We start from the raw sequence: 27347 nt of genomic DNA, 5'->3' as shown, positions 1-27347 counted from the left end.
AAAGGAAAGGTGAATAAGAATAAGTATGTAAATAACTGAGATACCTATAATGATACATGAATTGTTTGATTATACCGTATTTTATCACTTAGCAGAGATGCTGAGTCTCAAATAGTCACAACGAAAAGACCGTCATAAATAAAGCTTTCACACACACACACACACACACACACACACACACACACACATACACTTGCACGCAAACACATCTCTCACACATCACTGCAGTCTTGGGCAACTGAAGTTACACTGCGCACAGCAGCACGAGTGCATGATGGGAGTGGTGACTGGGTAGGATAAGGAAAAGGCTGGGTCGGGGAGGGAGAGGGATAGTAGGGTAGGGATGGTGGACAGTTAAGTGCTGCTGTGGACAGCCCAGGGACGAGGTGGGGAGAGGGTAGAGCAGCTATATGCAGTTGGGAGGTTACATGGCAGGCAGGGGAGAGGTGGTGAGGAGAAGGGGTAACGGAAAAGGAGAGAAGTAAAAAGACTGGGTGCAATGGTGCAGTGGTGGAATGAGGGCTGTATAGTGCTGGAATGGGAACAGGGATGGGGCTGGATGGGTGAGGACAATGACTAACGAAGTTTGAGACCAGGAGGTTTATGGGAATATAGGATATATTGCAGGGAAAGTTTCCAGCTGTGCAGTTCAGAAAATCTGGTGTTGTTGGGAAGGATCCATATGGCACAGGCTATGAAGCAGTCATTGAAATGAAAGATGTCATGTTTGGCAGTGTGCTCAGCAACAGGGTGGTCCACTTGTTTTTTGGCCACAGTTTGTCGGTGGCCATTCATGTGGACAGACAGCTTGTTGGTTGTCATGCCCACATACAATGCAGCACAGTGGTTGCAGCTTAACTTGTAGATCACATTTTACAGGTAGCCCTGTCTTTGATTGGATAGGTGATGTCTGTGACCGGACTGGAGTAGGTGGTGGTGGGTGGATGTATGGGACAGGTTTTGCATCTAGGTCTTTTACAGGGGTATGAGCCATTGAATAAGGTGTTGGGAGCGGGGGTTGTGTAGGGATGGACGAGTGAATTGTATAGGTTCGGTGGATGGTGGAATACCACTGTGGGAGGGGTGGGAGGATGTTGTTGCATACCATCCTGGATTTTCTATTGTTTGATATTTTATCATTTCCCGTTATCTAAGTGTTGGAAAAGGGGTGGGTCTCAGAGGTCACTAATAACTTGAGATACTCTTTTATGGGTGTTGGCAATATATTTACAGAAGTTCAGTCAGGGTGGTTATAGTTAAATTTTTGCTACCTGAGCTGGTGTAGACAGAAAACTATTTACAGTATGGATACCCAACTTTATAGGAATGATGTTCAGACTGTGCAGGGCAGGATTTGTGTTGTTAGCATCATGACTTGCCATTTGACACCATTGCTGGTAAGGCGATGTTTGGTTGAAGCACAAGCATCAGTGTGCATTACAGTTGCAGACAGTCAACAAGGCCCTGGATGTGCCAAGCAGGGCTTCACTAGTAAAGCTGCTTTATCAAAACAACAGCAATAGTGCTGTTGATTTTTGTGGGTATTGATTCATTAAAGGAAATCTGAGAGGTCATCTTTCCACGCCAGAATTGCAGAACATGTTGTGGAAGTACAAATTAACTGGCGATTTGGGAATCACTCCTGAGAATGGCCACATGCTAATTACACCACAAATTGCTGAAGAAGTTACTGTTGCCATGGGTGAGATTGCTGAATGCAGTGTGTGATCTTCAAGATGTGCCTGAGCTGTGTCAAGACAACCAAACATTCCATGGTTCACCTTTCAAAAAGTGCTGTGAAGTTGTTACATTGTACCCAGGCTGCAATCAATGTGGATGGTCATCACACTGAGCAACATTTGTAAGCTGGAACATAAATGCTACACATTTAACAAATGTTACCTTCTCGTGTTTCTTTCAATGAGTTATTCATTATTTCTCTTCTGCATGTCCTTACAAATATTTCTACAAAGTTTCATCATCTTACAATCTATTGTTTTTGTTGGGAGCCCTCTCAAGTAGCGAAAGCTCAATTATAACCACCCTGTATAGGGAACACTGTTGATGACTGAATAATAAAAAGCAAAAACCTTTTTGGATTACACCAGAAATGGATATATATTTAAGGATATTTGTGTTAAAGGATTGCCTTGTTGCATTAATTTTAAACACATTGTTTCATATCATATTTTTTTATTTATATCTGTTGTCCCCACACTACATACTCAAAAGTGCAAAGTGACATGAACATATATACTTTTTTTTTTACTCCATAAATGCCTGTTGAATTCTGTGGATACACTGCACCACCATACAAACTACTTTACGTAAACTTCACTACTTCCCTTTTTAATACATGTAAGAGATCAACAATAACCTCTCTATTTTGGCAAGATCAACAAATTCAGCCACTTAGGAGGAAGTTAGTAAAATATTGCACACACATGAAGTATAGACAGCACACAATAAAACTTGAATTGTATAGGATTAAAATGCTCAGCTCAATATCAAAATTAAAAATGTGCATAAAACTGTGAAAATGCTTAGCTCATAATAACATATGCAACAACATGATATCGAACGAAGTGAATTACATCACTAAAATGTATGGGTAACATAATTCATGTTTAAAATAAATACATGTATTTTATGTATCTTCATAAATAAAATCTCTATGAAACGAAACACCTCACAATTAAGGAATAACATTGATTTTTAAACAAAAATCTACCATAACAACTCTTAAAAATACTATTCAGTGAACTGATTGAATAACAACAAATTTCATGTCTGATGGTAATGTGAAATGTCTTAACAGTGCCAATATATACAAACAATGCATGACTATTTTATTCATACTAATTTTTGGTTTTAGAGCATATTTTCCACAAAAGATGAGACAAAAATTGCCTTGTCTTGTCAGAATCACAAAATATATATTATATTTACATATACCATAGCAGAAATAAAAATTTATTTTATTTGTTTGTTGCTTTGTTAAGGCAATGATATCACATTTTCAAGACTTATTTCATTTATATTAGCTACCAATGACCATCTGATACACAAGATTCACAATAATATTATAGCTTGATTTAACAATATATTTTATTATATAAACTCTATTTGAAATAGTAAGTACCATTATTTCCTCTTACAGTATGTCTAATACCTCTTGCCATTGGAAATCCGTTGCACATATCTTAAACGTACCTTCAGTAACTCGGTTCTGCAAAGCAATATATCAACTAGCATTTTCTTAAGACGGCAACAGGTTTCATTATGTATAATTCATATGTACAAAGTTACCACAGCATGTTTAGCATCTTTTTGCAGAAATTCTATATACAAGTTGCTAAAAATTCTGCATAATTACATGCTGCTCTTTTAAAACATTATCATTACAGGCTATAAAAATATTTATAATAGTCACATTTTGCACAACTTCTTAAGGAACAGGCACTTAAATGTTTGCATTACTTTCCTCAATTGACGATGAATTATATTATTGGCACAATTTTTTCAATGGTTAATTTAGTTGGACAGAGGAGTTCCAACAGGCTGACTGTGTGGAGTGACATAATTATGGGCATGTTAACAATTCATTGCAGTTGATCAAAATTCATTCTGGAAGAAAGAACACAATTTTTCCATCTTAGCATAGGTATATAAAGCAGGAGGTAAGTACCATCTATCGGAAATTTCATTTTCAGGAAAAATGGTTCTGAACACTGCACAAATTTTACTGAAACAGTAAAATGACTGAGTTATTAGTTTTTGTTATTTTAGTGGCCATAAAATAAAATATGAGCACTGTCTGACAAGTGCACAAAAAGTAATTTTGCATGAAACATTTATTATGTCTGTGTGCATGTATGTGTGTCTGTTCTGTATCCCACAATCTGGAAAGATTTATAGGATGAATCAATAAATCAATTTATATGCATATCTGGTACCTATTATATTTGTCAAATAGTTTGCCTGTTTAACTAGTACAAATGTTATTTTTAAAAGGAACTTCAATTTAAGATGCTTTTCAATACCTTCAAAAATAAAAATAGTTCACACTGTGTTGCAAAGTATCTGATATAATCTAAATGTCACTGTTTTATAAAAACCAATAAGGCAACACTGGAGCAATGTGTTATTCAAAAGTGTGAGATAAAAGTTTGTTTATTTAAACTGATATAAAAATCACCTGTGGTGTAGTACTATGCTGTATATTACGGACAAATTAAGGACGTCAAGACTGGAACTGATACATGTTTCATCTAAAGACTTGGTGTGCATGTAGCCATGATTTTTAAAAGATGATAATGCTGGTACTATTGTAATTTAGTTACAGATATTTTTTCTGAATTACATCTCCTCAAGCAAAATTTCTGGGTACTTTTAAATGTGCTTATATGTACATATATAAAAGAACTTTTCATTTTTTATGAGGCATGTTATAAAAATTAAAACTGCACCTATTTATCATCATGTCGATGTTACAGTGAAGTTAAAAAACAGTTTCATTCAGCAGAAATAGCCAAAATAATAGTTGTAGGCTGTGGGAATTGAATGTGCAGTAACTTCACAATAAACCAATATGGTCAAAGGAGCTAAAACTGTCTGCATAAAACTGTGTTACATGTAAGCTTTTACATACAGCCAAATGAGTCTCAACACCTATGCATCAGTCAACATAAACTGTAAGTACAGTTTTTTTCTGTCAAGCCAAACTCTTCAACACTCACACAATCATACATAAACCATTTTTTCAAAAAATACTGACTATTAATGTACACTGTAGTCATTTGTACCTTTAATTACAACACAGTTATGACACCAATACAACTACAAATTTAAATTATTCAATGGAATGTAACTAGTTCGAGTTAAGCATAATGTTACTTCTTTTAAATTGCCACAAAGTGTCCAGCAGCAGCATCCTTTTATGAAATACACTCAGTATAGTAACATTAGTCACTAGCCTTGCTCCTGACTGATAAGATGAGAACATTCAAAGCTTGGATGCAAAGTTAATTAACCTGCAGCTACTATACTGATAGTACTTAATTAGTTTTAATGTAGGTAATGAGAAATCTACAATTATGACATCAGAGAACAAATGTCACAAAGAGACACACCTTAAATTAGAGCCAAATTAAAATCTATATTGAGAATAGTTTACCACTTGTGCTGTAGTGGCATGCATCTAATTTATCATACCCTGAACAAAAATATCATGCTACTGCTTAGAAATAAAGTCTTATAAAAATATTTTGCATTCCTAGCTGAATAATCTTTTATTTAAATGGCCCCTGAGACAAACAAACAGGGATTGGTGTAGTCTGATAAGAAATGGACGTAACTTTATAATCCAGACTTTACAGTGAAATTGTGATAAATTAGAGCATGATTGCATTTACAATTTCCATCTTTGTCATTCATGTTACATGTACATATTTATGTATGGATGATAATGCATACGTTATTTACATAATGAGAACTTCCATTTCTCTATAATTTGTAAAGTTCATTCTGCACAGAAATTGTGTCATTAAAAAAATTAAATTGTAATTTACCACATCTCACTGCGCAGAGCTTATAGTACATTTTATATTCAAACATTTTATTCTTCCATAGGAATACTAATTTAATTTTGAGTTTTCAGACTGCTTAACAAGTAATAAGCATTCACATTTCAACAATCCACTTCACATTATTTCACACACTTCCCTAATATTCTTTCCGATGATGTATGGAAGACTAGCAGTGAGCTTTTAAAATGATGAATGGGTTGGAACGCTGTGGCAGACTTTCAAACGCATTCCAATCTGTGGAAAGGAAATATGCAATGAATACTTTGTTGTTCAGCAAACACAATATTTCTTTAACACATATTTGACACATAATAACTTCATTTGGAAATTATTCTATATTGACAGTGAAATGAATTAAGAAAGTACATGGACTAGAGGGGCAAGCTTTGAAACTATTGGTAAACTACTCCTAATGACAAAGAAGTGCAGATTATGATATAAAATCTTCATAACACACTGATTGCAGCCATCTGTAGATATAATTGAGTTAATATACAGTCACGGTGTTCAACAATGTGTTTAAAAACAGCCCAGGTCCTCCACTCCCTCCCCCCCCCCCCCCCCCAACCAACACAAACAATCATATGTTTGCTCTTGACTGCAAGTTCTTTCAAAACTAAAGTTTCATTATTTAGGAACTGTAATCTAGAATGGCAATGTATTTATATTTTAATCCAAAAGGGAGAATCAAAAACAATGCAGAACAGCACAGTATAAAACATTTCTTCATGAATTTGCAAATAAAGTGTGATGTGAGTTACAGAGTAAGAAGAATGTTTTTATCATTTCTTACTTTACCAGTAAATATCTTGAAAAATGAAAGAAAAGAAAACCAAAATCACACAAAAATCCTCCTCGTTCCATTTTACCTTTCCATCTTTATTTCCAGAGTATAAAAATTGTCAGTTTTTATGTTATTTTGGTTTTCTTTTCCTCTACTCTGTCGCATTTCTTTTCACTGAATGAGTTCCTCTATTGATCTGTTTAAAATTTTAATTTCTATCTGCTTATCCAAAGTTTGTATTAGTTCTATTTTTTACTACAGTGTCTTACTTTCCAACATTTTCTGAAGACAAAGTTGTATTTATAAAACGTAGATTCCACTTACCACACACACACAGCATAACTGCGCCAGACAGCAGCATTATTGTGAAGGCTCTACTTCATAGAGCTCCGTGAAGAATGCTGGTGTGACTGAAACAGAGGGTATATACTCTCAGATCACAATTGTCTGCTGCCTCTACTCAGCGAGTAGTGGTGTGTTCATAAGCACATTTAGAACATTTAAACAATGGAAAATCCAGGATGGAGTGTAACAATATTATGAGAAGGATAGTTGCTACTCACCATATAGTGGAGGTGCTGAGTCGCAGATGGGCATAGCAAAAAGGCTGTTGGAAAGTGAGCTTTTGGCCAACTCACACATACATGACCACAGTCTCTGGCAGCTGAAGCCAGACTTGGCTCCAGTTGTCATGTGTGTGTGTCTGTCGTCTATTTTTGACAAAGGCCTTGTAGACCAAAAGCTCATTTTCCAACAGTGCTTATTGTTGTGCCTTATCTGCGACTCAGTATCTCCACTATAAGGTGAATAGTAACTATCCTCTTCATATTGTTGTGCTCAGAACATTTGTATTTCATCTTGGATTTTCCAGTACGTCAGTCCCACATTCAAACAATTTGATTATGTGCTGTGCACATTGTTGCTCTTGCCTATCATATACTTATTTTATCAAGAATAGTGTTAAAGAGAAAAAAAATACTTCCACTGCAAAAGTATATGAAAACCCTTCCTATATCATGACAAATATTGTACTGATGATCCATTCGGACTTGAAAAACTACAGTCTAAAAGTGAATCATTTACATTCTTCCCTAATGAGCAGCATTGGGATAATAAGACTTGCAATTTTTAGACTTAACATGTTCAGAAGTTTTGGTTGCAACAATAACTGAGACAAAAGATGCCTCATCTCTCAGCCATGAGAGTCTACAGTTTTTAAGAAGACAATGATGCATGATGTTGGACGAAAAGTGTTAAAGTGCTCAGTGGAAACTATGTATTTAATAGTGTGTATTATCTTAGAAACACATTAACTTTATTGTAATAACAATAATAATAAAAATAATAATTTGTTATACACATGAATAACAATTATTTGAAATTACAGATATAATTTGACAACCATCTTCTATCTTTGTCCACCACATTACATCAAACAATGGAAAATCCAGAATGGAATGTTGTTGTACCTATCTGTGACTCACCATCTCTGCTGTATGGTGAGTAGCAACCACTTTACATCAGAAAGTAACTCACATATCAATCAAATGGAGAATTCATTTGAGTAAACTGAAAACTGCAAGGAGACCGTATTGCTGGTTGGTGATTACCTTCTGGAAGTGAAAATCTAAGTACTGCCAAAAGACACATTTAAAAGTAGAAAAATATCCCTACACCTTGGAACTCTTAGTTCCTTCCTCAGAGGGGAAAGACAGAGATGTTTAAGGAGCAGCTGGTCACTCAGACCACAGATTGAGAGGGATGGTCCTACTGAAATGATGAGGGGAGACAAAGATAATGTGGGAGGGAAGGGGGGAGGGGAGAGGGGAACATCAGAGAGAATAAGAGATCAAAAATAGTATTTTGCTAAGCACTGTATAAGCTTCAATCCAAAGATGATAGAAGGAGCAACTGAAAAGTAAAGATTAATTAAGAGAAATATATCTAAAAACAAAGGTGATGTGACTTACCAAATGAAAGTGCTGGCAGGTCGACAGACACACAAACAAACACAAACATACACACAAAATTCAAGCTTTCGCAACAAACTGTTGCCTCATCAGGAAAGAGGGAAGGAGAGGCAAAGACGAAAGGATGTGGGTTTTAAGGGAGAGGGTAAGGAGTCATTCCAATCCCGGGAGCGGAAAGACTTACCTTAGGGGGAAAAAAGGACGGGTATACACTCGTGCACACACACACACATATCCATCCACACATATACAGACACAAGCAGACATATTTGAAGACAAAGAGTTTTTGTCTTCAAATATGTCTGCTTGTGTCTGTATATGTGTGGATGGATATGTGTGTGTGTGTGTGCGAGTGTATACCCGTCCTTTTTTCCCCCTAAGGTAAGTCTTTCCGCTCCCGGAATTGGAATGACTCCTTACCCTCTCCCTTAAAACCCACATCCTTTCGTCTTTCCCTCTCCTTCCCTCTTTCCTGGTGAGGCAACAGTTTGTTGCGAAAGCTTGAATTTTGTGTGTATGTTTGTGTTTGTTTGTGTGTCTGTCGGCCTGCCAGCACTTTCATTTGGTAAGTCACATCATCTTTGTTTTTAGATATATTTTTCCTACGTGGAATGTTTCCCTCTATTATAATCATTTAATTAAGAGAAAGATAAATGAGATGCATAAAGAAAAGTGCAGTTAAGAAGTAACAGGAAAGCAGGAAGGGAAATGGAGGAAAACCAAGAAGAGAGAAAAAGGGGGAGATGACAAAGAAAGAGTAAAATAATTAAATTTTACTGATGAAGAAAAATAATTCTATCATTGGGGAGAGAGGGAAGAAAAGTGGGGGAAGGAGGGTTAGTTATTATAGAGGTTAGGTCCAAGAGGGCAGTTTGATGTGAAAATATGGTAGAGATCAAGTTCCTATTTCCAGAGTTCACAGAAACTAGTGCTGGATGTTATGACACAAACAGTGTGTTTGCTGCAGCAGGCACTCAGGTCTCTAGAGTTATGCTGTAGAGCATGCTCAGTACTTGTGTACTGAGTGTCCCCAAGGGCACACAGTTTTGCTTTATGAAATGATCGTATGGCATTATTGATCAGAAGACCCAGTGTGGGGTTGTTCAGTGCCGGATGCAAATTCTTTTATTTGTGCACCGAATGAAGATGAGGTGAACAGTTTAGGACAACACAAACACCCAATCCCCAAGTGCATAAAATCTCCAACTCAACCAGGAAATGTACCTGGGACCCTAGAAGCAACAATGCTAACCACTAGATGATGAGCTATGGACACAGTTCTGTTGTGTCTGTTCATTTGCTCAATCAGTGTATTAGTGATCACATATTCAGTGAACACTTGGCATTGATGAACAAAAGACTAGCTTTCACACATTGCTCTGCCTTTGATATTGTAGGATTTTCTAGTGGTGGGGCTAGAGAGCACCAGGTTTCACAATGGGAAACAATTACTAGGATAGGAATCTTGAGTGTTAGGGGTAGGAGTCTGGGAATGTCATATTGTCTGGAAAATATTTTTACAGAGGATAGGAGGACAAATGAAGGTTATAGGGATTGATATGGAAGAGAGAATGGGGAGAGAATTGAACAAGGTTCTCCACTTTCCAGCCAGATGTCTCGGTTGTTATGCCAGCAACACTTTCGATGATAAGCGTTTACCATATGGGAATGTAAGTGGCAATCATAAAGGTTTTGTTCTTAATTTCTGGGAAAATTTGTGCTCATGGACCCATATATGATAATGAAAAATGTTCAGTTCCCAATTATCTATCAATCTAATCAGTTTTGGGTCGATTGCATGTCCTGAACTTAAGGCTGGTTTTTTCAAAAACAGATGGGCACTGAGGCAAAACAACTTTGAGACTTTCATTTTAGGTTGTGCACAAGTGACCTGCGAAATATGAGCAAAATATGTTGGATGTGTCTCAGGCCTTCTACTTGTTACTGGAAACAAGTGTCCTAGTCACTTAATCAGGTTTAATGTGTAAGCAGACTAAGTAGGCACAAATCCAAAATTCTTATTTCAACTTTATGATGGAGTGACATACTATTCTTAAAAGGTGAGCTAGTGCTTAAATTAGTGAAATAAAATTTTATTAGAGATTATCTGCACATTGTATATTGAAGTAAAAGAATATGTTGTAGAAGAAACACTACATACTGCTGAATAGGGGTCACAGAGTTCATTATTGCTGCAGCCCCTGCATGACCTTAAAGTGGTCATATATGCATCAGTTATAGGTAAGGGACAATGAGTTTCGAGGTGTGCTATAGCTCATCATTGTGCTTAATGTTTGCCATCCACAGTATGAAATTCCAAATATTTCTAGCTTGCTCTTTTCCATTCATTCCTCAGTCTCCCTGTTACTTACATATGGTGCTGTGATCAAAATTTCTTCCCTAATCATATCAGTAACTGATACCAGCATTCTTTTCTTATTAAATAACACTTCGTCTTGGCTTAGTTAGTCAGCATCTGGAACATTCTTTCTCAGGTTAATATTTTAATTGTTTATACCTCTTATATATTGTTTATTCACAAACTAATTTCCTCAGTGTGTACTGTACTCAAACCAAACAATAATTATCTTCAGAATGAGATTTTCACTCTGCAGTGGAGTGTGCGCTGATATGAAACTTCCTGGCAGATTAAAACTGTGTGCCCAACCGAGACTCGAACTCGGGACCTTTGCCTTTCGCGGGCAAGTGCTCTGCCAACTGAGCTACCAAAGCACAACTCACGCCCGGTACTCACAGCTTTACTTCTGCCAGTATCTCGTCTCCCACCTTCCAAACTTTACAGAAGCTCTCCTGCGAACCTCGCACAACTAGCACTCCTGAAAGAAAGGATATTGCGGAGACATGGCTTAGCCGCAGCCTGGGGGATGTTTCCAGAATGAGATTTTCACTCTGCAGTGGAGTGTGCGCTGTGAGTACTGGGCGTGAGTCGTGCTTCGGTAACTCAGTTGGCAGAGCACTTGCCCATGAAAGGCAAAGGTCCCGAGTTCGAGTCTCGGTCAGGCGCACAGTTTTAATCTGCCAGGAAGTTTCATATCAGCGCACACTCCACTGCAGAGTGAAAATCTCATTCTGGAAACATCCCCCAGGCTGTGGCTAAGCCATGTCTCCGCAATATCCTTTCTTTCAGGAGAGCTAGTTCTGCGAGGTTCGCAGGAGAGCTTCTGTAAAGTTTGGAAGGTGGGAGACGAGATACTGGCAGAAGTAAAGCTGTGAGTACCGGGCGTGAGTCATGCTTCGGTAGCTCAGTTGGCAGAGCACTTGCCCGCGAAAGGCAAAGGTCCCGAGTTCGAGTCTCGGTCGGGCACACAGTTTTAATCTGCCAGGAAGTTTAATAATTATCTTCCTTTTTCTCAATTGTCATCATGGTCCATCAAAACTCCATTGTGAGGGATCACAATGAGTTATTTACTTCAGCTTTCCATGTGCACTAATACTGTTCAGGCTTTTCAGGCGTGTAACACATTTCTTTTTATGCATGAATTCTTAAGTAGACATTTCCTACGAATTTTCAATACTCAATTGCACTCAGCAATGTCTGTCATCTCAAGCCCTATAAGAGCCACTCAGTACCATAAATCAAACTGTTTCTCACAATTAAAAATAATGTTACCTTCCAGTAATGCACCTTTTAATAAGTTATTTTGTTTCAGTAGGATATATACATAAGATCAGCACACACAATACACTTCAACAGATAGAAAAAACAAGCCATTCATTATAAAATATAATAAGAAACTTACTGTTAAAAATGAAGAGCTATCACTATTCCTTGCTGCCCTTGAAGCTACAGTTCCTGCTGCTCCTCTCGCTACAATGGCCTGTAGTTTCTGCAGCTGACTTAACAGTGAAGCGTTGCTGTCTTCTAGTGTCTCTATCTTCTTCTTGTAGTCTGAATTCTCATTCTGGAGTATTTCCACCTTCCTTTCTAGTGCATCCATGTACTCTTTCTTTTTCCGTCTACTTTCTTGTGCGGATATCTGTTAACAGACAACATTACAATTTACCTTAATAGTCAAACAAAATTTTTTATTTGACTGTTGCTTATTGTTTGTCTAGAATACTGTTCTTATTCTTGATGTATGAGATCAAATACAAAGAAGGTTAAGTCAATATTTCTTATGATTTATCAGAATACAGCTGAAAACAACACTTATTATTCACATTTTCTATTTATATTCTAGATAAGTTATTATTTTTCCAACAACTGTATCATCACATTTATTTTAAAGAGATTTGTTGGTTATGGGTGGTTGTTTATGTTAACATATTGGTGCAAAAATAGTGAGCCCTGGGTGCCATCTGCTGTGTAGTTTTGTGTCTGAATGGTGGAAGCTGGGTTATGAGAGACTGCTCCTATAAACAGTTGGTATATAGTAACAGAACAGTTGGTATATAGTAACAGCTTTAAGGATAAGCAGTGGTAATAAGAGTTTATCAATAACCAAAACAAAATTCATAATGGATCTTCTTGACAAAGGTCATATAGTAAGCTCTTCACATCACTGAGAGTGTCATCCAAACATTTCAAAACATAAACATTTATTTGCTGAAGAAAATGTATAGCTAAAGGCACTTTGTTGTTTGTGTTTTATTTTCTTTTGAGGTATCAAATAACATTCAAATTATTTTTCTCCTTCAATACAACTGACTTTTTAACATCTGAAACAGTGTTCATTAAAATCATTTTTCATCTGTTTACATTTTTATACATGCATAATATAAGCTTTTTCCTTGTCCAGATATTGGAAAACATAAGTAACCTGTTGCTTTCAGATGTGTCAATCAAGGAATGTTGTAGGAAAATACCAAGTCCTCATTCAAGCTTTGCAGTTGTCACAAAAATAGAGAAACAATAAAAATAAATATTAAGAAGACAAAGGGAGGAAGGAAGACTAGCTTTCAACATCCCATCGACTTCATTAGAGGCGGAGCACAGGCTTGGATTGCTTCAAGGATGGGGCAGGAAATTGGCCATGCCATTTCAAAGGAACCATCCCGGCATTTGACTCATGCAGTTTAGGGAAATCACAGAAAACAAATAAATATGGCCAGATATGGATCTCAACTATCATCCTCCCGAATGTGAGTCCAGTGTGGTAATCTCTGCATCACCTCACTTGGTTAGGAAGGAAAAACCTACTACTAGAGTCGCAGTGAGTGTGGTAGGAATTGGTTATAACTTCCAATGTTATCAGACAATGCAACAATCTGCTGTTTCTGAATGTGTGAAGTCTTATACATTATTAGCATTTTAGAACTCTAGAATTTATCATTGATGCTTTAGAAAATAAAGTCACTCATATAAAACAGGCTTTTTAAAATTGTTTTCTGGGGCACTGCACCTAAAGTAAATAAATTATTAATTTAGCACAATGTGTATAAAAAATAACCTAAAATAGATAAGTGTACAACTTGCAGATGTCTCTTTAAGGATATTGGAATACTTACAGTCACTTCCCAGTACATTTATTTCTTAATGGTTTCTGATAATAAAAGCCAGTTTTAAATTAATTGTGATTTTTACAGTCACAATACAACACATAAAAATGATTATTTGTGAAGATTTTGCCATCTTGCCTGGGATTCAGGGTGGCCTTATGCAGTCTGGTGCAAATGTGTTCAAGTTACTAATATAAAGCAAGAAATCGGAAAACATTTCCTATTCAAAAGAAAATTTAAAATATACCCCATTAGCCACTTCTTTTATAAATTATCAGATTATCTACATTCAGTTACTCAACATTTCTGTTAATTACTTGGCAAGTTGAAGTGTGCCTTATAGTGTACTATTGTAAACAGACTCCAGTCTGTACACAAGTGGGTAACTACTTTCTTTGAAAAAATGCCAGTACAGTCTGGTCAATATTAAGCTGCCAATGGAAGATAAATAACATCTATTCAGTATGACTCAGGGGTCATGGACTTCATCCCACAACTAATTAATAATGTTCATCCACTACTGTTTTTCATATAATTTCTGAAAATATTCAGCTGCCACACATAACATCTAAAAATTCCCTAACATGAAAAATGTGGTATACCAACTTCATCAGCAACTTCTTTTTAGAGATTTAGCAATTGCCAATAATTTTGTTCATCACATTTTAACATACTGGGGCATCCGATGTGTTCATGATATTCAAGTTCGCACAGCCTTATTTGAAAAATATTTTATTCATAAAATATTTGACAAAAGTAAAATTTAACATTTACAATGCTTGGTGCTGCATTTTACTCCTTTCTTAAAGTAACATTTAATGCAAATCCATTCTTACAGTATTTTTACAAGTTAAAAAGCACTTAGCTTACTGAAAATGTGTAAACTTCTCGACAACCACCAACAGAGTTAACACTCAATATGAATAATAATGTCAAAATAGATCAGAAAAAGTGACAATTGGACATATAAACTTAGAAAATAAAACTAAACAATTCTGCGTACTATTGATGAAATCTGGTACTGATAGCAATATGATAATAGCTCCTTCACCATGGAGATTTTTGAGCAAAATATGAAGGGAGACTAGGGTTGAATGTGCCATTGATGATGAGGTAACTAGAGACTGAACACCTCTGCAGTTTGCCAAGAGACAGAAAAAGAAACTGATTGTGTGCTTTTCTATGCAATTCTTCTGGCATTTCCCTCAAGTGATTTGAGAAAATTGTGGAAAATCTAAATTTAGATAGCTAGATGAATTTTTGATCCCTGTGTCTAGTGCCAGTACAATTGTGCTAGCACACTTGGCCAGAGGTTGAAAATACTGCTAAAGTTGTAAAGTTCTATTATTATTATCACACAACCGGTTTCAGGCTCTTATGCGGCCATCTTCAGGTGTCATAACTTGGTGCTGTGACCCTCAAGTGCCGTGGTGGACTTGTACTTATACATCTACATATATACTCCGCTAGCCACCAAGTGGTATGTGGCAGAGGGCCTTATTCGCGCTAAAGTCATATTCCACCCCCCCCCCCCTCCCCCCCGTCTGTCCCACTCACAGATCATGTGAGGGAAAAACGACTGTCTGAACACCTCAGTACGAGCTCTAATTTCCCTTATCTTTGAATGGTGATCATAGCGCGATATGAAAGTTGTTGGTAATAATATATGCTCTACATCCTCAGCGAAGATCAGATTTTGGAATTTAATGAGCAGCCCCTTCCGTTGTGCATCATCTATCTGCAAGTGAGTCCCACTTCAAACTTTCTATGAGATTTGTAACGCTCTCATGATGGCTAAATGTACCAGTCACGAATCTTGCTACTCTTCTTTGGACCTTCTCAATCTCTTGAATCAGACCCAACTGGTAAGGGTCCTGTGCAGACAAACAATACTCTAAGACTGGTCGAACTAAAGTATGGTAAGCAATTTACTTTGTTGAAGGACTGCATCACTTCAGGATTCTACCAATAAACCACAATCTGGAGTTTGTCTTACCCGTTGCTTGTGTAATCTGATCATTTCACTTGAGATCATTTCCAATAGTCACTCCCAGATACTTGACAGATGTTACCACTTCCAAAGACTGGGCATTTATTTTGTACTTGAACATTAGTGGGGATTTTCGCTTTGTTATATGCAGTAGGTTACACTTACTAATATTGAGAGATACCTGCCTGTCATTACACCACGCATTTATTTTCTGCAAATCCTCATTAATTTGTTCACAACTTTCATGTGATACTACTTTCCTGTAGACTACAGTATCATCAGGAAACAGTCTAATGCTGTTGTCAATAACATCAACTAGAACGTTTATGTAAATCGTAAAAAGCAGCGGACCTATTACACTGATCTGGGGCACACCTGATGTCACGCTTGTTTCTGTTGAAGTCTGCCCATTCAGGATGACATACTGCTCTCTGTCTGTTACATAACTTTCTATCCAACCACATACATAATTGGATAGATCATAAGCACGCACTTTTTGAAGCAAGCGACAGTGTGGAACTGAGTCAAACCCCTTTCAAAAGTCAAGGAATATGGCATCAACCTGGGAGCTGGTATCTAGAGCCTGTTGTATATCATGCACAAAGAGGGCCAGCTGTGTCTTGCATGACTGCTGGTTCCTAAAACCATGCTGGTTCCTGCAGATGTGCTTCTCAGAGTCTAGAAAGGTCATTATGCCTGAACACAGAATATGTTCCATGATTCTACAACAAATTGATGTCCGTAAAATTGGCCGGTAATTATGTGCATCCGATTTTCTAGCCTTTTTATAGATTGCTATGACCTGGGCCATCTTCCAGTCCTGTGGAACCTTCTGCTGTTCCAATGATCTCTGATAGATGATGGTTAAGAATGGTGCTATATTTGTAGCATAGTCAACATAAAATCTTATGGGGATACTGTCTGGGCCAGGTGCCTTCCTGGCATCTAAGGATCTTAACTGTTTTACAATCCTAGATACACTAAACACTATGTCAGCCATCCTTGCATTTCTTCGATAATTGAAAGGGGGAAAGGTGCTGCAATCCTCGACTGTAAATGAGTTTTTAAAAGCTAGATTTCGAATTTTGCCCTTCTGTTTACCATCATCCTTTACATTACCCATACTATCAGCAAGAGGAGGTATTGAATTATTTGTAGCGTTCATAGATTTTACGTATGACCAAAATTTTTTGGGTTTATTTTTATAATCTGCAGATAAAATATTGCTTTCAAACTTGTTAAAAGAATCTTCATTGACCTTTTGACAGCTGCTTTCATTTTGCATAATTTCTCTTTGTCAGCAGACCAGTGATTACATTTATAATGACTGCGTAAAATTCTCTGCTTTCTCAGCAAGGTGGATCTGTTCTCTCCCCTACATTTTTGCTACGCACATATTTCTCTAGCATGTGGTGGACAATACCTTCAAATTCTGACCAAAGGTGCTCAATATCTTTGTGTCCCATGGTGAATGCTTGGAACTGACTATGAAGATATTCATTAATGACACTTTTATTTACTTTCCAAACAAGAAAACTCTATGCAGTTTCTTTGTTTTTTGTTTTGCAACTTCCACTGACATAGAAGCCACAATGATGTTATGGTCGCTAATACCTTCTTCTAGATTAACTTCCTCAAAAAGATCAGGTCTGTTTGTTGCCAAGATATCTAATATGTTCCCATCTCAAGTTGGTTTTCTAACCAATTGCTCAAGGTTGTATGTTTAGAGTGCTCCTAAAATAACTTCACATGTGTCTTTGCTTCTGCCCCCTGTGATAAATGCGTAATTTTCCCAGTCAATGGACGCCAGATTAAAGTCTTCACCTGTAACTATGGATAATTTGGATATTTATTTCCTATGTACTTTCCCTGAAACGTTCTGTGATGTTTGTTGCAGATGCTGGTGGTCTATACAAACATCCTAATAGAATGGTCACTCCTTGTCTGATTGACAACTTTATCCAGACTATTTTGCAGACCGGCCCAGTATCGATCTCAATTTCATTTAAACAGCTTTTAACTGCAATGAACGCACCACCTCCCATAGCATCAGTCCTATCCTTCCTAAATATTGTCCAATCCGAGTTCAAAATTTCACTGCTATTTATGTCTGGTTTCAACCAGCTTTCAGTACCTAATACAATACTGGCATTCTACATCTACATCTTCATGGTTGCTCTGCAATTCACACTTAAGTGCCTGGCAGAGGGTTCATTGAACCATTTTCATACTACTTCTCTACCATTCCACTCTCGAATGGTGCGTGGGAAAAAGGAACATCTAAATCTTTCCATTTGAGTTCTGATTTCTATTATTTTATTGTGATGATCTTTTCTCCCTACATAGGTGGGTGTCAACAAAATATTTTTGCATTTGGAAGAGAAATTTGGTGATTGAAATTTCATAAATAGATCTCACTGCAAAGAAAACTGCCTTTGTTTCAGTGACTGCCAACCCAACTCGCGTATCATATCACTGACACTCTCACCCCTATTGCACGAAAATATTCCAGCAGAGGATGGACAAGTGTAATGCAGGCTGTCTTTTTAGTGGGTTTGTCGCATCTTCTAAGTGTTCTGCCAACAAATCGCAGTCTTTGTTTCGCCCTCCCCACAATATTATCTATGTGGTCTTTCCAGTTTAAGTTACTTGTAACTGTAATTCCTAGGTATTTAGTCAAATTGACAGCCCTTACATTTCTGCAATTTATCGTATACCCAAAATTTTTTGGATTTCTTTTAGTACCCATGTGGATGACCTCACCCTTTTCTTTGTTTAGTGCCAATTGCCACTTTTCGCACCCTACAGAAATTCTCTCTAGATCATTTTGTAATTGGAATTGATCATCTGATGGTTTTACTAGATGGTAAATTATAGTGTCATCTGCAAACAATCTAAGGGGGCTGCTCAGATTATCACCTAGATCATTTATGTAAATCAGGAACAGCAGAGGGCCTATGACACTACCTTGCGGAATTGCCAGATATCACTTCTGTTCTACTAGATGATTTACCGTCTATCACCACGAACTGTGACCTCTCTGAGAGGAAATCATGAATCCAGTCACACAACTGAGATGGTACTCCATATGCATGCAATATGATTAATAGCCACTTGTGAGGAACGGTATCAAAAGCCATCTGGAAATCTAGGAATATGGAATCGATTTGAGATCCCTTGTAGACAGCACTCATTACTTCATGGGAATAAAGAGCTAGCTGCATTGCACAAGAATGATATTTTCAGAATCCGTGTTGCTTATGTATCAATAAGTCATTTCCTTCAATGTGATTCATAATGTTCGAGTACAGTATGTGCTCCAAAATCCTACTGCAATTTGAGGACAGTGATATGGGTCTGTAATTCAGTGGGTTACTCCTATTTACTTTCTTGAATATTGGTGTGACCTGTGCTACTTTCCAGTCTTTAGGAAAGTGAGCGGTTGTATATGATTGCTAAGAAATGCACTATTGTATCTGCATACTCTGAAAGGAACCTGATTGGTATACCATCTGGACTGGAAGATTTGCCCTTCTTAAATGATTTGAGTTGTTTCGCAACACCTAAGATATCTACTGTTATGTCACTCATGCTAACAGCTGTTCTGGTTTTGAATTCTGGAATATTTACTTCGTCTTCTTTTGAGAAGGAATTATGGAAAACTGTATTTAGTAACTCCGCTTTAGTGGCACCATCATCGATAACATCTCCATCGCTATTGCACAGTGACGGTATTGACTGTTTTTGCCACTGGTGTACTTTACATATGACCAGAATCTCTTCGGGTTTTCTACCATATTTTGAGACAATGTTTCCTTGTGGAAACTATTAAAAGCATCTCGCATTGACATCCACACTAAATTTCAAGCTTCTGTCAAACTTAGCCAGTAAAGGCCAAATATGTCTGCTTGTGTCTGTATATGTGTGGATGGATATGTGTGTGTGTGCGAGTGTATACCCATCCTTTTTTCCCCCTAAGGTAAGTCTTTCCACTCCCGGGATTGGAATGACTCCTTACCCTCTCCCTTGAAACCCACATCCTTTCGTCTTTCCCCCTCCTTCCCTCTTTCCTGACGAAGCAACCATTGGTTGCGAAAGCTTGAAATTTTGTGTGTGTATGTGTGTTTTTTTATTGTGTCTATCTACCAGTGCTTTCCCATTTGGTAAGTCATGGAATCTTTGTTTTTAATATATTTTTAGTGGTTTTAGTTGATATGGTTTTGAGCCTCGCTACAATGACCTTGCGTTCACTAATCCCTATATCTATGATTATGCTCTCTATTAGTTCAGGATTATTTGTGGCTAAGAGGTCAAGTGTGTTTTTTGCAACCATTTACAATTTGTGTGGGCTCATGAACTAATTGTTTAAAGCAAGTCTCGGAGAAAGCATTTAGTACAATTTCATAAGATTTTTTTCTGTCTACCACCGGCTTTGAACATGTACTTTCACCAACAAATTGAGGGTAGACTGAAGTCTCCACGAATTATAGCTGTATGAGTGGGGTACTTATTTGAAATGAGATCCAAGCTTTCTTTGAACCGTTCAGCTATTATATCAGCTGAGTTGGGGGGTCGGTAGAAGGAGCCAATTATTATTTTGGTACAGCTGTTGAGTATAACCTCTGCCCATAGTAATTCGCAGGAAATATCTATTTTAACTTTACTACAAGATAAACTACTACCAATAGACACAAACACACCACCACCTACTTTATTTAACCTATCTTTTCTGAACACAGTTTGCGCCTCTGTAAAAATTTCGGCGGAATTTATCTCTGGCTTTAGCCAGCTTTCTGTTCCTATAATGATTTCAGCTTCAGTGCTTTCTATCAGCCTTCAAGCTCTGGTACTTTTCCAACACAGCTATGACAATTTATAACTACAATACCGACTGTTGCTTGGTCGATTCTCGTCATTTCTTTGCCCTGTACCCTTTGAGACTGGAGCCCTTTTTGATCTTTCCCGAGACTGTCTAACCTAAAACACTGCCCAGTCCATGCCACACAGCCCCTGATACCCGTCTAGCCACCTCCTGTGTGTAGTGGACACCTGACCTATTTAGCGGAACCTGAAACCCCTATGGTGCAAGTTGAGGAACCTGCAGCCTGCATGGTCACAGAACCGTCTTGAGCCTCTGATTCAGAGCCTCCAGGTGGCTCAGTACCAGAGGTCCGCAATCGGTTCTGTCAACAATGTTGTTTATTTCAGAGAGTAACTCGGTGATCTTGCTACAGACACTTCGACAATTTACTAACATGAGATTTAGCATATTTGAATCCTTTGGAATGACCTGTTTAGATGAACTGACAATTTTTACAGTTGGCACACCCACATCAGTGTTTTTCAGGCCAATGGTTGGGTTCACAGCACCGAGTTACGACACCTGAAGATGGGCATATGAGAGCCCGAAACTGGTTGTGTGATAATAGTAAAAGAACTTTAAACTGTATTGGTATTTTCTGTCTTTGGTATAATGCTCAGCTGCAGATGTTCCTCCAAGAGGATTGTTATTAGCTCACTTTGGCTTAGAGCAGTAGGTGCAGTCCATCCTTCATGCAACTCTACGTGCCATATTTTGTGGTAAAGTCATACTCCATGTGACAAGAATTGTGCACCTATTTTTCAAGGAAAGATGGGCACTACCACTTCCTTGGCTTGCGTGGCTGTGTGTACATGCATGGCAATGGAACATGGTTTGTTAGCAATTTATCCATCACAGTCCTTTCAGAACCACTGTTGGTGCCCTGTGGAGTCACATATAAATTGCATGGAGGAAGATTCATCAGGAATATTTTCAGGCTCTCTTCAATTCCATACCGTTATGTTTACAGAGTCTTCGATACTGCTGGGGGTGAGGGTGAGGGTGGGGTGGGTGGAGGTGGGGGTGGGAACACCACAAACAGCCTCAAATGTGAGGCTGGTTGTGATCTCCATCAACAATCTTTCATCAAACAATATCTATGGAGTTCAACAACATTGATAAGAAACACCTACAGATTTTGAATGCAGCATGGAGGTGCTCTACAACATACTGAATTTCGCAAGTGAGACATTATTTACAGTTCTGTGAACTTGTTATTTCTGTACTGTAATGAACCCAATCAGCAGTATAACGTTCATTTCAGTCATACTTCCTCAGTTTTGCAGTTTGCACAAATTAATATATGTCTCATTGATTGTTTCTTGTAATGTCCTTCATTAAGTATACTTTTGCTTTGAGTTTCATGGTGATCACTTTTTGACCATATGAAGGGTTGCAGGAGTACCAGGTCAGTGAGCGATCCCTACGCTCCAGAAATCAATATACATATATTGCTTTGAGTAAAGTCAGAGCCTTTGTTTCCTCTCTCTTATATTTCTAGTTTTTTACTTAGGTACAAATTTCTAAGTTTTGTATGGTATTGAGCTGTTTTCAGCTTCAACTCAAAATAAATATGAAAAAGTAGATACCATAGTTTAGAGAATGGACAGTGATGGTGAAGGTACTGTTACCAGTTCAAAAATTGTCTGACAACTGACTTGTCAAGCAATTAGGATATTTTAGCTGTAAACAAAGTTCTCCTTGCTGTTTGAAACATTTTGCATATTAAAAAAAATAGCATATGCCAGAGAAATATATTGTTTTTGGAGTCATTTGCAAATAAGTTGAAAACAAATCAGGTAAGACTTATAAATACGTAAATGGTAAGGATTTACAACAATTCAAACTTTTTGACAAAAATATTAACTCTCTTTTACAAATCAAATGGTCATAACATACATATTTCATTAAATGTTGTTTGTAAGGACCTATAGTACAATTTCAAATTTTATAATCAGGATAAGACAAATTAAATAAGATGTAGCTGAAAGAAATCTATAAGCAATTTAATGTGTCTTTTTGTATGGCAATGATTGCTCAACATTTATCACACAGTGTGCATTTTGCATGAATATTTCTACAAGCAAGCATTATTATATATATTCTTTAGTGATATAAAAAATATCTTCAGGTAGTAAGAAGAGAGTAAGTATAGTTCAGACTGTTAGTAAACTGCAGCTGCATCAGTAATTACCTTATTCTTGATTTTTCTCCTTATCTTCTTTAGGGACTTTTCCTCAGCTTTTGTGAGTGGAAGTCTTGTTGGGATTGGGTATCCTTCAGCCAGAAGTGTTCTCTTCTCTTCCTCTGTCAGTATCAACATTCCTGTTGACCCTTTCTGTAAGAGATACATTTTTTGAATCAGGCTTTTTCTCACAATGATTACAAATTGTTTTTAAAACTAAAGAGTACTATCCCTCAGAAATCCTATAACATGGAAAGTTAAGCATTATCCAAGTGCAACATTCTGTTTGCTTGTATGTTAACCATTACATTAGCATTACTTAATGGTGAGACCAAATCATCATCACCACCTTCACACAACAAAGTCTGTTTCTAAGGTACCACAGAATTTGCATTTTACCTGAATGATTCCAGAGAAAAATGAAATGATTCATAAGAATAACGCCTTAATATATTTACATCTACAGATACTCTGCAAACCATAGCAAAGTGCATGGGAGGGGTATGTTCCATTGCACCAGTTATTAGGATTTCTTCCTGTTCAATTCATGTATGGAGTGGGGGATGAGAAGAATTGTTTGAATGCTTCTGTGCTTGTTGCAATTATTCTGACCTTGTCCTCATGATCCCTATGTGAGTGATACATAGGGAGTCATCATTTAAAGCTGGTTCTTGAAACTTTGTTAGTAGACTTTCTCTGAATAGTTGTCCACCCCCAGTAGCTGAGTTTTCAGCGTGACAGACTGTCAATCCTAAGGGCCCGGGTTCAATTCCCGGCTGGGTCGAAGATTTTCTCCACTCAGGGACTGGGTGTTGTGTTGTCCTAATCATCATCATTTCATCCCCATCGACGCGCAAGTCGCCGAAGTGGCATCAAATCGAAAGACTTGCACCAGTTAGTTTACATCTATATTCAAGAGTCTACCAGTTCAGTTTCTTCAGCATCACTGTAACACTTTGAATGAGTCAAACAAACTTGTGACCATTTGTGCTGCCCTTTTCTGTGTATGTTTAATATCCCCTGCTAGTCTTATTTGGTATGGGTCCCACACACTTGAGGAATATTCTAGAATGGGTCACATGAGTGATTTATCAACAATCTCTTTCGTAGACTGCTTGCATTTCCCCAGTATTTTGCCAATAAACTGAAGTCTACCACCTGCTTTAGCCACAACTGAGCCTATACGATCATTCCATTTCATATCCCTGCAAAGTGTTGCACACAGCTATTTGTATGAGTTGGCCGATTCCAGCTGTGACTCATTGATATTAGAGTCATAGGATAGTAAGTTTTTCAATTTTGTGAAGTGCACTATTTTACATTTCTGAATATTTAAAGCAAGTAGCCAATCTTTGCACCACTTTGAACAATCTTATCAATCTCTGACTGAATATTTATGCAGCTTCTTCGAGACTGTACTTCATTATAGATTACTGTAATAATCTGCAAAAAGTCTGAAGTTACTATTAATATTGTCTGCAAGGTCATTAATATACAACATGAACAGCAAGGACCCAACACACTTTCCTGGGTCACACATGAAGTTACTCCTACATCTGACAATGACTCTCTGTCCAATGTAAAATGTTGTGTCCTCCCTACCAAAAAGTCCTCAGTCCAGTCACAAATTTAACTTGTTGACAGTAAGTGTAGGTGTGGTACTGAGTCAAATTCTTTTCAGAAATCAAGAAATACTGCATGTTCCTGACTGTCTTGATCTAAAGCTTTCAGTATGTCATGTAAGAAAAGTGCAAGTTGGGTTTCACATCATCGATGTTTTCAGAATCCATGCTGATTGGCATTGAGGAGGTTGTTCTGTTCACGACACCTCATTATGTTTAAACTCAGGATATTTTCTAAGATTATACAACAAATCAATGTCAAAGATATTGGACTGTAGTTTTGTGGGTCATTTCTACCACCCTTCTTGTAGATGGGTGTTACCTGTGCTTTCTTCCAATTAATGTGCACAGTTTTTTGTTTGAGAGACCTACAATAGATTAGAGTAAGAAGAGGGGCTAACTCAGCTGCAAATTCAATATAGAATCTGAGAGGGATTTTATCAGGTCCTGAAGCTATGGAGATATGGGTGTTACTTTTGCTATCTGAAAGTTGATGAAAACCTCGTAACTCCATATGTCACTCAAAACCTCACAATTTAGTACCCAGTAACTCCATTATCAAAGATATATTTGAAAGTGTTTGGGTTTCTCTGATCTGGCAATAACTGGGCTTCTACTACCTTGTTACACATGTATGAACTTTATCTGAATCAGTTTATATAATATTTAAAAACAAAGATGATGTGACTTACCATACGAAAGCGCTGGCAGGTCAATAGAAACACAAACAAACACATACATACACACAAAATTCTAGCTTTCGCAACCAATGGTTGCTTCGTCAGGAAAGAGGGAAGGAGAGGGAAAGACGAAAGGATGTGGGTTTTAAGGGAGAGGGTAAGGAGTCATTCCAATCCCGGGAGCGGAAAGACTTACCTTAGGGGGAAAAAAGGACAGGTATACACTCGCACACACACAGATATCCATCCACACATACACAGACACAAGCAGACATTTGTAAAGGCAAAGAGTTTATATATATTTTTTTAAGGAACCATTTTTGCTTCTATTGTGAAATATAGCAAAATGGAGTTCGAGATTTTCATTGCCTACCGTCAAAGTGCTACAGTACATGTCATGACAGAATTGCACCAAAGTAAACGAATAACTATAGTTTTGTATGCTTCATTAAGTCATTACCATCTCCCACATGTTCACAAATGACAATCATACAATTAGTTAATTATTCAAATAGCTTTCAACAGTTTTGTTTAAATTTTATGATCCCCTTATATTATTGTATTATCTGAGAAACATTGTTTCTGAGTAAATGGCCATGGAATGGTTGTCATGAAGTAGGTGACTAACATGCATATCAGTAATTTTAAAAGACACTGCATATTTGTAGCACAAAACATAATTTTTTAATGTGTACACCTGATACTGTATATTTTATGCATAAAATGTATTGTGTTTTTAATCATTTTGTCTGAATTTGTAAAAGAGTATAATAATTTTTCACGATAATGGATGACAGCCAAAAACAGTTGGCTGTCATTCATTATCGCGAAGAATTTCAACAGTTGCTGCTGCAGCCATGTTTAAAATCTTGAAATAATAATTTTTCCATCATTGCAGATGTTGTATTTAATATCTACTTTTACATAAATACTACATAAGCCATTATATAATATATGGATGAGGGTACTTTGTACCAATATTTTTCCTCCTTTTTCTTTTCTGCACGCAAATGAAGTGGGAGGAGGATGGAGGGAGGGCAGGTAATGGATTGACTTCATTATATGCTTCCATATGTACGTATCTTTCCTTATTCACACAATCCTTCTATGAGATAAACGATGAGAGAAATAGAACTGTTTTACAATCTTTTTCAAAGTTGCCTAATAGCACTTGCAGCAATAATGTCCTTTTTTTTTTTTTTTTTTTTTTTTTTCCAAGGGCCCTTACGGAAACTCACTAAGAAATTCTGTAATATTCTAGTACTGATAAACAGCAAAATTAGATCATCATGTTTCTGAATCCATTCAGTTTTTCCCTCTGATATGACTTTGTCATGTACTAACAATACTTGCACCAAGGGAAATGACACAATTGCTTGACTCTAACTGGAGTTTACAATGTTCTCCCCAATAATTTGCTATGATTTTTAAAAGAGTAAACTGCCGTTTGATGGTGTATTACTATATTTCACTTATGTACTATCTAGATTTCAGCTTTTATGCCATTATCAATTACAATGCTAAAAGTTGTTAGACTGTTATTATGTCATGTCATGTGATGCGTGGTCTTGTTTACATGCTTTGGACTGCCTTAACAGATATGATGTAATAATGGTCTAACAACTTTTGGCATTGTACTTGATAATGGCATAAAAGCTGAAATCTAGATAGTACAGTAGATAAATATAGTTATACACATTGAAATGGCAGTTTGCACTCTTAAAAATTACTGCATGACTGTGGTTCAACACCACTGAAAATTTGGTATGAATACCCAGATGACATCTTAGCCATGGTAACCTCCTTCCTCCTGAACAATATTGGTCTCAATGGAATATTACACCCTTATCTTCACATTTCCTGTTTACAATCAATGATAGCTCATACAGCACTTATCAATGCAGTCAACTTTGTAGCCACACTTAAGTTTCACATAATTTTTCCGAGAAATCTGAAACATCAATCTGCTCCACATAAATTTATTTTGTGTTTTTTTTTCCTTTTAATAATGCTTTACAAAATTTATCTATCAATACACACAGGTATATAAATTGAAGTCATCTGTTATGGTTCCGTCTGTATGTCTGGGCTAATCTCAGGATGACTGTGACTGTAGAGATTTTGATATGATTTTCACTAATAGGTAGACATTTCCAAGAAATGTTTGTGTATATAATTTATAAATATTTCAGAAAGTGCACCAATTT

General features: G+C 37.1%; 1 protein-coding gene across 1 annotated transcript in view; it reads right to left on the bottom strand.

The window, feature by feature from the left end:
- Positions 1-2176: 2176 nt before the first annotated feature.
- The window catches only part of LOC124804965 (cyclic AMP response element-binding protein A-like), a 676877-nt gene continuing 651706 nt past the window's right edge, over positions 2177-27347 (bottom strand). Inside the window, exons 6-9 of the mRNA XM_047265356.1 lie at positions 22848-22991; positions 12104-12340; positions 6697-6782; positions 2177-5822 (exon numbers count right to left, since the gene is read on the bottom strand). Of these exons, the coding sequence (XP_047121312.1) occupies positions 6747-6782; positions 12104-12340; positions 22848-22991 (417 nt within the window). The 3' untranslated portion in view covers positions 2177-5822; positions 6697-6746. The remainder of the gene's footprint in view (positions 5823-6696; positions 6783-12103; positions 12341-22847; positions 22992-27347) is intronic.

The sequence above is a fragment of the Schistocerca piceifrons genome, chromosome 7 (assembly GCF_021461385.2).
Source record: "Schistocerca piceifrons isolate TAMUIC-IGC-003096 chromosome 7, iqSchPice1.1, whole genome shotgun sequence".
Lineage (NCBI taxonomy): Eukaryota > Metazoa > Arthropoda > Insecta > Orthoptera > Acrididae > Schistocerca > Schistocerca piceifrons.
This window is presented reverse-complemented; position numbering and strand designations above follow the sequence as displayed.